General features: G+C 36.3%; 1 protein-coding gene across 6 annotated transcripts in view; it reads right to left on the reverse strand.

Annotated features, from left to right (window-relative positions):
* SEPTIN7 (septin 7) overlaps window positions 1–16,421 on the reverse strand; it is a 105,624-nt gene that overhangs the window by 74,013 nt on the left and 15,190 nt on the right. The window contains exon 1 of one of the 6 annotated variants that reach the window (XM_054559031.2): window positions 1,043–1,063. Coding sequence is in view for 1 of the 2 variants with exons in the window: in XM_054559029.1 (XP_054415004.1) it covers window positions 507–530 (24 nt within the window). In the remaining variant the exon portion in view is untranslated. 6 annotated transcript variants of the gene reach the window in all.

Consider the following 16,421-nt stretch of genomic DNA (forward strand, 5'->3'; position numbering starts at 1 on the left):
GAGCAAAGATTTCAATTGACAGTAGTTAGTAACAAGATGATTGACCAACCAACTAAAAAAGCAAAATAACAAAGGATTCTTCACGATAAAAAAATTCAAATCCCCTTCATATCATATTAAGAATCCTTTTAAATTATCTCCTTTGATCACACTGACTAATTACCACAGGTATGAGATTCTTGAAATTTGTCTTCTTATTCATGAAATGAAATCAAAATGTTGAATTTAATGCAATTTTTAAAAATAAATTCTTGAAGGCTCTTGTGATCAGTGTCAACCAGCTACAGTATCATTCAAGCTGTTATGCCAGGTCCAATTTTGTCACTTCAGGGTTTCACATGATTCTACTGCCTTTATCTTCAGGTTTATCCAGGTTTTAAAGTAAATTATAACTTCATTTTCTATTGGTTTTTTATTCCTAGATTACCTCAACAATAGTTTCATGAGTAACTGAAAGAAATCTACTTCCAAATTGGTGTAGTAAATAAGTCTGACTTCTAACTTACCCATGGGTGAGAAATGCTGTCCATAGTTAAGACTATCTGAATAAGCAGAGTCTCATTGGTTAATTTTACTTTGGAGGTAGTCTTATCTCAACATTAAAAAATAGCAAAAAGAGGCACACATTCACTTAAAAGTTTCTGCCACATTTAAATTCTCATTTAAAAAGCACTCATGAGATCAAAACATCAATTCAATACATTTGGATTTAACAAAGAACAGAAGTCTACAATGTTTACTAGTCATGTGGCTAAATATTCCATCCATAATCTTTGGCTCTTTTGTTCATTTCATAAAACTAATTCTTAAGCCAAATTTTAAAAACTAAGTCCATTAAAATGAAAAGCTAACTATAAACATAATAATTAGGAGACTAATCAGAATCTAATATTTTTATGTCAAATATTTGAAAGTCTGCTATGAGTGGAGTTAGAAATATGCATTAAATCTAAGGTTTCCTTGGCTCATATTTCATCCAACTGTAAATTAAAGTTAACTGAGACTGAAAAAAATCTCTGTATAAATTATGTAGTATACTCACAGCTACTTTGTAAAGAACACATTTCCATCATTCCAGTGTTCCAGATTCCAACAGAAGAAATCCACAGAGGAACAGTAAACAAAGAATTCCAAGAATTGTAATGACATATTCAGTCCAAACAGGAGAGGCAAATCCATTGAAACACAGCAAAAGACAGAGGGGAAAAAAAAAGTTACTTACATGTAACTCAACAAATTAGAGGTAAATTACAAAGAAATTAAAGGCAGACTTTTTTCTAAACATGTCAAAGTAATATTTTTTGTGTGGGATATAATGCCAGTGAGTTTAAACCCATTTTCAGCAACTGTCCTGCTGAAATATAGAAAATAAGGCCCATTACTGCACCATGCAGTTGAGGTTTTACAGAAATGGTAGAAAAGATACAAAAGTATAAAGTTCCAGGAAGGTATACAGGAACCAAGTTTTAAATTACAAGAAGAAAAAAATGTAAATTTCATGCAATTTTGCTTTGTCAGTCACTGGATTAAGACAGCTCAGATCAGACAAATGCGAATGTTTTGGTTAAAACCTTTTTATACAACGCTGTATTTCAAGTTCTATTAATTAAACTGAAGTCCAGAATTTAAAGAAATGTAGACATTTAGATACAGGAAAAGGAAGGAAGCTAAAGATGATAAGCAGGAACAGATGGAAAGAGGAGACAAATGTGAACTGTGAAAACTGAAAGGCAACTAATGAAGCATAGAAAATAAAATAGATAATCCTTGGCCAAACTGTGAAAAGTGTGCATTTTTATACTGATACAAATCTATGAGTTATATCACAACCCACTTCAAACAAATGGAGTCCGTTTTATAGTTAAGGTAATTAAATGTAATAAACAAAACCCCAGTTTTAAAGTTAATTACAAAATTATTCCATGACAAAATCATCCAATGACTTCCGAACTTCCTCAAAAGTAAAAGCCAAAGTCCCAATGATGGCCTACAGTGTTTCTCTACCTTGGCAGCATCTTAGAATCACTTGGGGGAGCTTTTATAAAATCCTAATGTCCCAGCTGCACCTCCAGATCAATTACATTAATCTCTGCAAACGAGACCCATCCACCAGTATTTTTTAAAGCTCTCACGTAGTTCCAATGTGTACCAATGAAAGCCACTAGCCAACAAAGCCTAGCAAGATCTGGCTCTACTCTTACTTCTGGCCTCATCTCCTGCTACTCTTCCTCCTCTTGCTCACTTCACTTTCCCTAACAATGAATCCCTAACTACTCCCCAAACATACAGTGCATACTTTCACTTTATGGCTTTTGCACTTGTTGCTTTTTTTATTTGGAATAGTTTTTTTTTTTTTTTTTTTGAGAGAGAGAATTTCACTGTGTTGGCCAGGCTGGGAGGCAGTGGCGCGATCTCGGCTCACTGCAACCTGTCTCCGAGGTTCAAGCAATTCCCTGCCTCAGCCTCCCAAGTAGCTGGGATTACAGGCATGTGCCACCACACCCGGCTAATTTTTATATTTTTAGTAGAGATGGGGTTTCACCATCTTGGCCAGGCTGGTCTTGAACTCCTGACCTCATGATCCACCTGCCTTGGCCTCCCAAAGTGCTGGGATTACAGGCATAAGCCACCGAGCCCAGCCACAGATTATTTTTATTACTCAAATGTCACCTTCAAAAAGGCCTGCCCTAATCACTTTATTTAAAATTACGACCCCACTCTTCACCTTAGCACTTTGCTGCCTGCTGTATGCTTCTCCTTAGCTCTTGCCACTATCCAACATACATTTTACCCAACTTGTTTACTGTGACCTCCACCCTGCCCGCAATGTAAACTCCATCAATGCAGAGATTGAATTAATTACATAAATTGTACATCAAAAAAGGAAGCTACTGAGAGCAAGTTGCAGCAGTAGTTTCAAAGAATATGGTATTTTAGACTGCACCTTGAAGGAACTCATCAGATAACAGGTATAACAAAAATGCCTCAGGGTGTGCCCTTGTCTCTTATTCACTGCTTTATCCTCAGCAACAAGAACAGTCTTTGGCACACAGTATTATTTTTAAATTGTGAAAAGCGGGAAACCATTCCAGGCAAAGGGGTGGGCCCTAAAGTGGGGATGAACTTGGTATTTCTAAGAGTAAAAAGAAAGCCGAGACAGGTGGATTGCCTGAGGTCAGGAGTTTGAGATCAGCCTGGGCAACACGGTGAAACCCCGTCTCTACTAAACAATACAAAAAATTAGCCGGGCTTGGCAGTGTGTGCCTGTAATCCCAGCCATTCGGGAGGCTGAGGCAGGAGAATGGCCTGAACCTGCCTAGGGGGTGGAAGCTGCAGTGAGCCGAGATCGTGCCATTGCACTCCTGCCTGGGCGACAGAGCAAGACTCCGTCTCCAAAAAAAAAAGAAGGTCCATGAACTCTCACGAAGTGAAGTAGTGGACAAGAGGATGAGTGATAGGAAATGAGGTCAGGGAGGCAAGCAGGGGCCTGATCATTTGGGACTCAGCCAAAGTAGGAAGTATATGGATGTTATTTTAGGCATGATAGGAAGCCACTAGAGAGCTTTTCATAGGCAAGTGACCTGATTACTGTTTTAAAGATAGCTCTCGGCCATCCAGAGTGGTTCATGCTTATAATTCCAAACTTTGGGAGGCCAAGGCAAGAGGATTACTTTAGCCCAGGAGGTTGAGGCCTCAGTGAGCTGTGATCATGCCACTACACTCCAGCCTGGACAACAGAGTGAGAAATTTCATGGTTGGTTGGTGCTGAAAATATAGATTTAGGAATCATTGCCATACAGATACTATTGAAAAAGGATTGGATTCCCAAAGACAGACTATAGATAAACAGGAGGTCGGCAGGGCACGGTGGCTCATGCCTGTAATCCTAGCACTTTGGGAGACCGAGGCGGGTGGATCACAAGGTCAGGAGATCGAGAACATCTTGGCCAACATGGTGAAACCCCATCTGTACTAAAAATACAAAAATGGGCCGGACTTGGTGGCACGCGCCTGTAGCAGTCCCAGCTACTCAGGAGGCTGAGGCACAAGAATCGCCTGAACCTGGGAGGTGGAGTTTGCAGTGAGCCGAGATCGTGCCACTGCACTCCAGCCTGGGCAACAAGAGAGAAACTCCAGTCTCAAAAAAAAGAAGAAAGGGGCCGAGGCAAAGCCCTGGAGCAGAGAAAGATCAGTCAGTGGAGACAGGAAGAAAACCAAGATCATCTCAGGGATGGAGGATTCATTTAACTATGCTGAATGCTACAGAGAAAGATACCATAACAGAAACAGACATACTGATAAAATTTGGAAATAAGGTCACTGGTAACTTAAAAAATAAGAGCAGTCTCAGTAACATGGTGACAAAGAAGAGCAACTAGGATGATTTACAGTAGACAATTATTTGCATGTAATTATTATAATAAATAACTTTAATTTGTTTTAATAAAATTATTTTAAACATTTTGTCAGTTCCCCCATATGACTGATTTCCCAGAGGGAGAGAACCATGTCATATTCATCTCTATGTTCTTAGCAAAGTGCTGACACACAGTAGATATTTTAAAAATCTGAATGACTACTCTTTCAGGAAAACTTCTTCTGAGGAAGAAAGTCTGTACAAAGATAAAACATTGGTTTGGCTAAAAACATATCATCCCAAAATTCGTACAGAAGTGTCCTATCAGATACAAAAATATGGCTCTGAAGCTACCTAGCACAAATACTATTTAGAAAATATACTAATAATTTGGCCGGGCATAGTGGCTCCGGCCTGTAATCCCAGCATTGTGGGAGACCGAGGCAGGCAGGTCTCTTGAAGTCAGGAGTTCGAGACCTGCCTGGCCAACATGGTGAAACCCTGTCTCTACTAAAAATACAAAAATTAGCTGGGCATGGTGGCGCACACCTGTAGTCCCAGCTACTCTGGAGGCTGAGGCAGGAGAATCGCTTGAACCTGGGAGGCAAAGGTTGCAGTGAGCCAAGATATCACCACTGCACTCCAACCTGGACAACAGAGCAAGACTCTGTCTCAAAAAAAATAAAAAATTTAATACTGGTCGATTAAAACATAAAGACTTTTCATATCTCATAAGAATTTTTCCATACCCTAAATTCTAAAATCAACCATAGTCTGTAATTTAAAAGACTTAACCACCCACTGATTCTTTTCCTGCACAAATGTTCACAGTGCCAGTGTGAAATATCTTGGGATAAGGAAACATTATTTATAGATGTGAGTGATACAATTGCGGCATTTATAAGTATGTATAAATAAAAGTATATTCACCCAAGCTTCTACAAAAATACCCCTAGGTCTTTAAAGTATTCCTTGATTTCAAACATTAGTCATGTAAGAAGAAACATTTATCAAATAATCTTTTCTAAAAGCGTATCTGCTAGATATGCTTTACAAAATCTTTTAGATGTTAAATCTGTATGTTAAAAGCACAGTTAAGAAAAATCAAACTACAGTAACTCCACTGTTTGATAGAAAAACCAACTTAAATACAATATCCGGTAACTGAGTTCTAACCTTCCTTCTAAGGTTACATAAGTTCAGCACAAATATATTCAAATAACAGCATGCTTCAAACAAGTTCTAATAGATAGATTACTGAAATTCTTTAAGAATTCTTTACTTTCTCTTGCCATTTGTTCCTATTCCAAAGGTACCCAAATCTTGCTATCTAAAATGCCATTACCATTTTTAAAGCTCTGAATACTAATTTTCAACAAATTTTCCAGTAGATAAAAATTTTCCAATACAAAAAAGCAGCAACTTATTTTGAAAACTATTAAATATGCTTTTTAGTAACAACAAAAAATTGATCAAGGGGAGTTGTAACAGAATGGAAGCCTAATAAAAATCAGAATTTGAGAAAAACACAACCCTAGAAGGAAGTACAAACCTTCAACTTCCCACTATCATTACAAAATGAGATGTTTAATAAAAAACTAAAATGATTAGGGATTATAATGCGCACCTCAAATTACCTTAATACACCCAAATTCTATTTCTCCCTTTAGTATGTGCAGTTTAAACAACAGGCCACAAAAATCCAAGGTTTACATTAGTAACTTTACATTTCAAAAATAACCATTTATCTTTTCTAAATAACTTCAAGTTCAATCCACCTCCCTTTGGATTTTAAAATATATATATATATAAATATACATATATACAGGATATTGTTTTACACACTGACGAAGTGTGTTTCTCCTAAAGTGTAAGTAATTCTAAATATGAAAAACCACAGACTACAAAAGGAAAAGATATTAATGCAGAAGTTTACTTCTCAACTCCTTAGTATTCCTAACAAAAGCCTTATATCATACACAGATATAAGTGTCTGGTACTTGCTTAGTCAAATTCCTACCATCTCTCATACAGCCTAAGGGAAAAGTTAAAGAAATTCATTTGCCATTTAAATGTTTTAAATATTTTAAGTATAACTGGTCTAAAAATGCTTAGATTCTAGATTTAATATAATATGAAAACTAAAATATTACAAGATTACATAGGCATGTCCTTAATATCAGTTTTTATGCTCCTCATCCCTCAACTATTTTAAAGGTTCATAACCTATTTAGCATGCCCCCAGCTCTCCTCTTTTTACTGATATGAACAACTGGGTACTGACAGAACCAACTTTTATTTTCTTAATCCTATTCTGGATTTTCAGTTAGTCTGTTAAAAAGATTCTAATATTTAACTCTATGAATACATACAAGAATGAGATAACTTAAAATTTAAATCAATTTTTCTTTGCTCTGAACTTAGAATTCAGATCTTAACTTCCTAGACTTACCTCATTCCTTCACTCATTCATTTAACATACTTACAATATGCCAAGCATATATATGTGTTCTACTAAATAGGAATATAAAAGCTAAAAAAAAACAAGACCCCTGCTCAAGAAGCTAAGAATCTAATAGGGAGGTGAGATAAGCTAGAGGACAATGAAAATAATTCAGTGATAAATGCTCTGATACAGGAAAGCACAGAAGAATATATGAGAGCAAACAAGGAAGGGTGTTTCATCCTATCCTGGGATCAGATCCTTTAGATACTGAAGGACTGACTAGTAGAGCTTAATTTGATGAGAGATGAGGGTGGAAGCTGGAGAATATGGGTCTCAGTCAGTTGAGTTATTAACTGCAAAGGCCGAAAAGCAAGAGAGTATGGTTCCTTATAGGAACTACAAACAGTTCAATACAACTCATTTTTAGGATCAAGGAACCAAAGCTTAGGAAAGTTAAGCAAAAGTCAGATGAGGAAGGACTTTGTTGGCCATACTTAGGAACTCAGACTTCATCTTGAAAGCTTAGGAAGAACATTAAAGATACAAAGAGGAAGGCACAATCACATGAATTCACATGCAGAGTCACATTTATACTTTAGAAAATTACTACTGACAAGAATATTGACGATGAACTGGAGGAGAAAATGGTAGTAATCCCAAGAGCTGCTCCAGCTGCTCAGGGGAAAAATAAAGGCTTGAACCAAGATAGAGGCAGTAAGGATAAAGAGAAATATAGGTTAGAACTCTACTAGCCATTAAGGTAGCCATTAGCTACATGTGGCTACTGAGTACTCAAAATGTAGCTAGTCTGAATTAAGATGTGCTGTAAGTGTAAAATATCACATTTTAAAGACTTAGTATGAGAATAAGAATAAAAAATATCTTATTAATAATTTTATACTGATTGCATGTTGAAATAAAATTTTAGATATCCCAATTACATAAAATATAAAACTAAAGTTAGTTTCACCTGTTTATTTGTACTTTTTAAATGTGGTTATTATGAAAGCTTAATTACATATGTGGCTTGCATCAAATTGCTATTGGACAATGTTAGGTTAGATATTAAAGACATGAAATGACAGATCTCTGTAACTAACTTGTAGAAGGGTGATAAAATTCAGATTTCTTAATTTAGGCTTGAGCAATTAAGATGAATGGTGAGTACCAACTCTTAAAAGTAGAAATCATCTGAGTTAAGGTGGACTTTGGGAAGACAATGTCTAGTAGGCAGTTGTATATATAAAGGTTAGAAATGCTAGAAACATCTAGGTTAGACAGATAATGAATATCTTAAGTAATCAACATTTAAATGGTATCAAGGCCATGGATATGAATCCAAATACAGCATATACAGTAGGAAGCAGGCCAAGAAGCAACACCAACATCCCATCATAATCACCTAAACAAACCTAGGAAAAGCTGAGAGAAAAGAAAAATCAGAGTTCACAGAAGCATTTCAAAGGAGGTCAACTGTAGCAGCCCCCTTAAGAAGGGGTTAACTATACCAAACGCTCTGGAGTGGTCAATCTAAGGATACAGAAAAATCTACTTATTGTCACTGGAAACCACTCTCAAAGCTGTATCAATGGAAAGATAGGGGAAGAAGGCAGACTGGAAATAAATAAGCAGAAAAAAAACTACAGGAGGTGAGTATAAGCAATTTTTTTTAATGCTTATCTTTGAAGAGAAGAACAACAGGATAGCAGCCAGAAAATAGAAGATCAAGAGTTTCAAGCACTTAAAAAAAAAAAAAAAAAGGCAGATAGTTCTATTTGTGTGAATGCTAATAGAAAACACCAAGTAGCAGACAAAGTGAAGGACACAGATAACATTTATGGAATGAAGGACAGGATTTTCCCTAAGTACCAGAGATAAAACAACTTGAAAATCCCAAAAAAAGAGAAGAGAAGTTAGGGGATTTTAAGAGGTAGAGATGTGAAACAGCAACCATAAGAATAGAGAGAGAGACTAGGAATACATAACAGCCATCCAAGCAATTTTGTCCACCTGGTTAAGGCTGAAGACCATAAATCTTTGACTGTATCCCTGAAGCCATGTGATCTTTTCCTCCAGTAGCAATCCATAACTTGAGTACAATAAAATTGGCTGTAGGAGTCATTTGAAACTTGCTTTGCAGGAAGGGTACACAAAAGTACAAGATCAAGAGAGCTGACAAATACAGATGAAGCAATTCAGTGAATGAAAATGGAGAGGATCAAGGATGGAAGGCAGGAAGTAAAGAAGACAGTAAAAAAATAAGTTGCTGGGCGTGGTGGCTCATGCCTGTAATCCCAGCACTTTGGGAGGCCGAGGCAGGCAGATCACCTGAGGTCAGGAGTTTGAGATCAGCCTGACCAACATCGAGAAACCCCACCTCTACTAAAAATACAAAATTAGCCAGGCGTGGTGATGCATGCCTGAAATCCCAGCTACTCAGGAGGCTGAAGCAGGAGAATCCCTTGAACCTGGGAGGCGGAGATTGTGGTGAGCCAAGATCACGCCATTGTACTCCAGCCTGGGCAACAAGAGCAAAACTCCATCTCGAAAAAAATAAATATATGTAAGTTGTGGTTAAAATGGACTATACAATTAAGATTTTAGAAGTGGAAAGTAAGTTGCAGATGACAGCCCCACAGGATTATCATTTTTTTTTTTTAATATTTACTTTTAAATATTTTTTCTTCCCACCCATTCCTCCATAGGACTATTAAAAGGATGGCTCTCAGATGAGACAGAGAGAAAAAAAAGGATGGCTCAAGCACAGTCAAGAAACTGAAGCTAACTTACTGAAAGTGTCTTACGCATGGGCCTAAAAATGTCCCAGAACGATGATGGAGCTTGGAGCAGAAAGAAAAATTGAATGTTAGATGTCATCTTTAATAGTAGAACAAAACAGGGGTGTGGTAGCTGAAAATTTTAAGAAGGGGTAGAAAACATTGCTGCTAAACAGTAAAACTGTAAGGAAGCAGGGTTCTTTTTGAAGGAGAATGGCCTAGAATCTAGACCAGTGTTGTATCATGGAAATATCAGGTAACCACATATGTAATTATAAATATCCTAGTACAGGGGTCCCCAACTTCCAGGCCACGGACTGGTAGCGGTCTGTGGCCTGTTAGGAACTGGGCCGCACAGGAGGAGGTAAGTGGCGGGCAAGCAAGTGAAGCTTTATCTGTATCTCCAGCCTCTTGTATTACCACCTGAGCTCTGGCACCTGTCAGATCAGCAGCAGCATTAGATTCTCATTGGAGAGTGAACCCTACTGTGAACTGTTCATTCAAGGGATCTAGGTTGCACAATCCTTATGAGAATCTAATGCCTGATAATCTGTCACTGTCTCCCATCACCTCTAGATAGAACCTCATCTCTTAAAAAAAAAAAAAAATTAAAATAAATATTAGGCTGAGTGTGGTGGCTCACTCCTGTTATCCTAGCACTTTGGGAGTCTGAGGCGGGTGGACTGCCTGAGCTCAGGAGTTCAAGACCACCCTGGGCAACATGGTGAAATCCTGTCTCTACTAAAATACAAAAAATAAGCCAGGTAGTCCCAGCTCCTCAGGAAGCTGAGGCACGAGAATTGCTTGAACCTGGGAGGCAGAGGTTGCAGTGAGCCAGGATGGTGCTACAGCACTCCAGCCTGGGCGACAGAGTGAGACTCTGTCTCCAAAAATTAAAAAAATAAAATGAGGCCAGGTGCAGCGGCTCACACCTGTAATCCCAGCACTTTGGGAGGCCGAGGTGGGTGGATCATCTGAGGTCGGTCAGGAGTTCAAGACCAGGCTGGCCAACATAGTGAAACCCCATCTCTACTAAAAATACAAAAATTAGCCAGGCATGCACCTGTAATCGCAGCTACTCAGGAGGCTGAGGCAGGAGAATCATCTGAACCCCGGAGGTGGATGTTGCAGTGAGCTAAAATCGTGCCACTGCACTCCAGCCTGGATGACAGAGTAAGACTCCATTTCAAAATAAAAATAAAAATAATAAAGTGAGTACTAGTGCCCAGTACTGGATGACGATGTGGAAAAAGAGACACTCTCCTACATGACTTTTGGAATATAAACTTAAACCACTTACCTAAAGGGCAATTTAACCATGTGGACCAAAAACTGAAGTTTTTATTGTCTTAAATTCAACAAATTCCACTTCCAGAAATGGATAGTCTTGAGAATCATACATGATTAAGATAAAAGAATATTCAACAAAGCACTGCTCATAATAGTAAAGAATTGTAACAATTTTTCATGAGTTCTAAAGACAAGTGAAACTAAAATTGTATTACACTACCTCCATGTATTAAAATACCAGGCAGCCATTAAAAGTAAGGTTTTAGAAAAATATGCATGGACAGATAATGATATATTGACTAGAAAAACATTCTTAAACACTTGTCACAGGAGAACATCAAAGAAATTGGTGGAGTAAATACTTCAGAAAATTCTGCTTCATTAAAAGCAAGGAGAAAATTGACACAAACTGTTCAAATCAACTTAACTTAAAATTCTGGAAATTAACTAAAAGCTTGCAGGAATCCAAGTAATGCTTATTCAAGAAAAGGGGCTGAGCCTTGGTAAAAACAGCAGCTCTTGCATTTTAACTTGCCCATTCTCATCTCTCTACCTCCACAGTAACCTTGAAAACCATCGGCACATAATCACAGTAAAAACCAGCAGCCTGATGGCAACTGGAAAAAAACAGAACAATCATGGAATGCTTTCAAAGCCTCACTCTCAAAGTGCTGTCATTATTTGATGTGTCTGGTAGTTCCTAAAGGCCCACTCACAAGTGACCACTAAGATAACCAAGCAGAGACTTCAGTGACAACATATGGCAAAAATTAACTTCACAGAATTAGTTCGAAGAGGAACTAAGCAAATAACAAAAAGCAACAACAATAAACCCTGCAGAGAAGGGAGAATCTGACTTCCAGAACTGCCACACTGTATTATTTGAAATATTTAAAATGCCTAGTATTCAAGAGAAAATTATGAGCCTTGCAAAAAAAACCCAACACTGCATGGCCCATATACAGGGGAAAAAAGCAACAGTCCCTGAGAAAGCCCAGACGTTAAACAAATACTTTAAACCTGCTATTTTAGATATGTTCAAAGAACTAAAGAAAAGTCTAATAAACTGTCAAGTATGAAAACAATGTTCATCAAATAGATAATATCAAAAAAGACAATTTTTTAAAAATCCTGGAGTTAAAAAATGTAATAAATGAAAGTATTCACTAGAGAAGCTCAACGAAGGATTGCAGCTTGCAGAAAAAAGAATCACCAAACCTGAAAATGGGTTAAATAACATTAACCAATTTAAGAAAGAAAAATGAACAGAGCCAGAGACCTACAGAACAAAATCAAACATGAAGTAGGGGAGGGAAGGAGAAAAGGGATGGGTTTAGGAAGGAAGGGGCAGAATGTATATTTGAAGAAACAGAACTGAAAACTTCCCAAATTTGAAGAAAAACATTAGTGTCAACATCAAAAGCTCAACAAACTGAATAAGATAAAATCAAAGAGATCCACACATAACCACACTGCCAAAAACCAAAAACAGAGAATCTTGAAAGCAGCTTATGAGAAGCAACTATATGTATAAGAGACTGTAAATAAGAATAGCTGACATCCTATCAGAAACCATGGAGGCCTGAAAGCAAAAGGATAACATATTCCGAATGTTGAAAGAAAAAGACTGTCAACCAAGTGAGCTATGATGGTGCCACTGCACTCCAGCCTGAGTGACAGAGTGAGACCCTGTCTCAAAAAAAAAAAAAAAAAAAAAAGACAAGATGTAGAAAACAGTAAAATTACAGGTGTAAATCATATCACTACTTAGATTAAATGTAACTAATGTATTTTGCTGTTTCAGGTATAATAGGACTCCAATCAAAAGGTAAAGAATGGCTATGTGGATTTTTAAAAGTAAGATCCAACTAAGTGGTGCCCACATGAGACATGTTTTAGAATCACAAACAAACAGATTGAAAAAAAAAAGGACAGAAAACAAGAGAGAGCTGAAGGAGCTACACTAGTATCAGAAAACACAGACTTAGAAGACATATTGTTACCACAAAGAAGGATATTTTATACTGATTGAAGGACCAATCCATTGAGAAGATAGAACAATTTTAAGCACGTATGTCTCTAACAAAAGATTCCCCAAATTGCACAAAGCTAAGAAAATGAAAGGTAAAAATAAAACAATTGAACAGTAATACCTGACCTTCAACACTCTACTTTCAATAATGGGTAAAACAACTAGACAGATGATAAAGAAGCAGAAGACTCAACAACACTATAAACCAACTAGACCTAACACATAGCTATACAACATTCCACCCAAAAACAGCAAAACACATTCTTCTCAAGTGCACATGGAATCTTCTCCAGAAGAGACCATATGTTAGATCACAAAACAAGTCTCAATTTAAATGGGTTGAAAATCATACAAAGTATATTCCTCATCCACTAGAGAATGAAGTTAGAAATCAACTGCAGAGAAAAATTTGGAAAATTCACACATTTGTGAAAAGTAAACACTACACTCTTTAATAATCAATGGGTCAAAAACTAAATCACAAGAGATACTGGAGAATACTTTGAGATGAATGAAACTAAAAACACAACATACCAAAATGTATTGAATGCAGCTAAATCAGTGCTTAGAAGGAAATTTACAGCTGTAAATGCCTATATTAAAAAGAAAGATCTTATATCATAACCTTCCATCTCAAGAAACTAGAAAAAGAACAAACTAAACCCAAAATAGGGAAAACAAAATAAGGAAATGATTATTTGAGCAGAAATAAATGAAATACATAAAATAGAAACATTAACAAAACCACAAGTTGGTTCACTGAACAGATCAACCAAATTGACAAAACCTTAGCTAAACTGGCCAAGAAAAAAAAAACCAGAACACTCAAATTACTAAAATCAGGAATGAAAGAACGGAAATCACTACCAACCTTGCAGAAATAAAAAGGAACCTATGAACAATTAATTCCATGCTGACAACAGATCAGATTATAACCTAGATGAACTGCAAAAATTCCTAGAAAGACATAAACTACCAAAACTGACTCAAGAAGAAACAGAAAATCTGAATAGTCCTATAATAGATTAGTAACAAAAAATAACTAACACACACACACCCCAAAAAAGCAAAAACACAACTTTACACAAAGCCCATGCCCAGATGTCTTCACTGGTAAATTCTATCAAATGTTTAAAGGTTGTACATCCTTCAAAAACTAGTCCAAGAAGTAGAAGAGGATTAAATACTTCCCAACTCATATTATGAGGCCAATTTTACTCTGATACCAAAACCAAACACATCGAGTAAAAACAACCAACCAACATCTTATATGGATGCAAAAAAACATCAACAAAGTACTAGCAAACCAAATCCAGCAATAAAAAGGGATTATACACCATAACCAATGGGATATATCCCAGAATGAATATGTTGGTTTTACATATGAAAATTAATCAATGTAATACACTAAATTAAAACCCACACACAACAAACACATAATCATCTCAGTAGACACAGAAAACACATTTGACAAAAATTCAACACTCTTTCAACGATAAACACACCTAACAAACTAGACATACAAGGGAACCTCAACCTCATAAAGCACATCTCAGAAAACCCACAATGATGAAAGACTGAATGCTTTTACTCTAAAATCAAGAACAAGACAAAGATGTCTATCATTGCCACTCCTAATCAACACAGTTCTGGAGGTTCCAGAAAAGGCATCTGGTAAAATAAAATAAAATGCATCTAGATTGTAAAGTAATGTAAGTAGTATTCGCAGGTGATACGATCTTATAAATAAAAAATCCAAAAGAATCCACTAAAAAAAAAACACTACAGGAACTAATAAAGTTGCATGATATAAGATCAATATACAAAAATCAATTGCATTTCTATAAAAAAATTAAGAAAAAATTCCATCTGCGATAGCATCAAGAATACCTAGAAATAAATTTAACAAAAAGAAATGTAAGTCTTATACATGAGAACTATAAAAATGTTGTTCACAAAAACTGAAGACCTAAATAAACAGAAGATATTTTGCATTAATGGAGTGGAAGACTTAATATTGTTAAGATGACAATACTCTTCAAATTGATATACAAGTTCAACACCATGGCTATCAACATCCTTGTTGGCCTACTTGTAGAAATCAGCAAACTAAGCCTATAGTTCAGATGGAAATTCAAGGGAACCAGAATAACCAAAACAATTGTGAAACAGAACAAAGTTGGAAGACTCACACTCCCTAATTTCAAAACTTACTGCAAAGTTAGTCATCAAAACAGTGTGGTACTGCCATTAAGGACATATAGATCAACAAGAAACAAATGAGAATCCACAAAAAAACCCTTACATTTATGGCCAATTGTTTTCAGAGAAGTTGTCAAGACAACACAATGGAAAAAGACTAGTCTTTTCAACAATGAGTGATGAAACTACTGGATAGCCACATACAAAAGAATGACTCCTATCTCACACCATACACAAAAATTAACTCAAAATGGATCAAAAACCTAAACATAAAGGTCTAACTATAAAACTCTTAGAAAACATAGGGGTATATTTTCATGACCTTGGATTAGAAATGCTTTCTTGACTATGACATCAAAAGCACGTGCAGTAAGTAGATAAACTGGACTTCATCAAAATTAAAAATGCTTGTACTTCACAGAACACTATCAAGAACGTTAAAAAAAAAAAAAAAAAAAACAGTGGAATTGTAGGAACTACTTGCAAGTCTTCTATATGATAAAGGACTTACATCCAGATCTATGAAGAATTCTTACAACTGAACAGTAGTAAGACAACTTCATTAAAAACTCAGCAAAGCATTTTAATAGACATTCCTGCAGAGAAGGTGTACAAATTGCCAATAAGCACATGTAAAGATGTTCAACATCATTAGGGAAATGCAAATTAAAACCACAATGATACCAGCTCACACCCAGTAGGATAGTTTTAAAGGACAGGCAATAACAAGTGTGGACAAGAATGTGGAAAAATTGGAACTCTCATACACTGCTGGTAGAAATGTAAAATAAGGCAGCTGCTTCGGCAGTTAGGCAGTTCTTCATAGAGTTAAACTAGAGTTACACTATGATGCAGCAATTCTATTCTTAGGTATATATCCAAGGGAGTTGAAAACTATAGGTCCACACAAAAGCTTGTACTCAAAACATTCACAGCAGCATTATCCATAATAGTCAAAAAGGAGAAAACAACCCAAATATCAACTAATGAATGGATAAATGAAATACAGTAGTATATATACAACAGAATAATATCCAGCAATAAAATGGAATGAAGTACTACTGAGACATGCTACAACACAGACAAAACTTGAAAACACTGCTAAGTGAAAGATGCCAGTCACAAAAGGTCACGTTATATATGATTCCATTTATATAAAATGTCCAAGATAGACAAATCCATAGAAACGGAAAGTAAATTAGTGGTTGCCAGGACAAGGGAAGAGGAGGGATGGGGACTGATCATTAATGGCTGCAAAGTTTCATTTGAGGCTGATGAAAATGTCCTAAAAGTAGACAGTGACAATAGTTGTACAAC

Source organism: Pongo abelii, chromosome 6 (genome assembly GCF_028885655.2).
Source record: "Pongo abelii isolate AG06213 chromosome 6, NHGRI_mPonAbe1-v2.0_pri, whole genome shotgun sequence".
NCBI classification, from domain to species: domain Eukaryota; kingdom Metazoa; phylum Chordata; class Mammalia; order Primates; family Hominidae; genus Pongo; species Pongo abelii.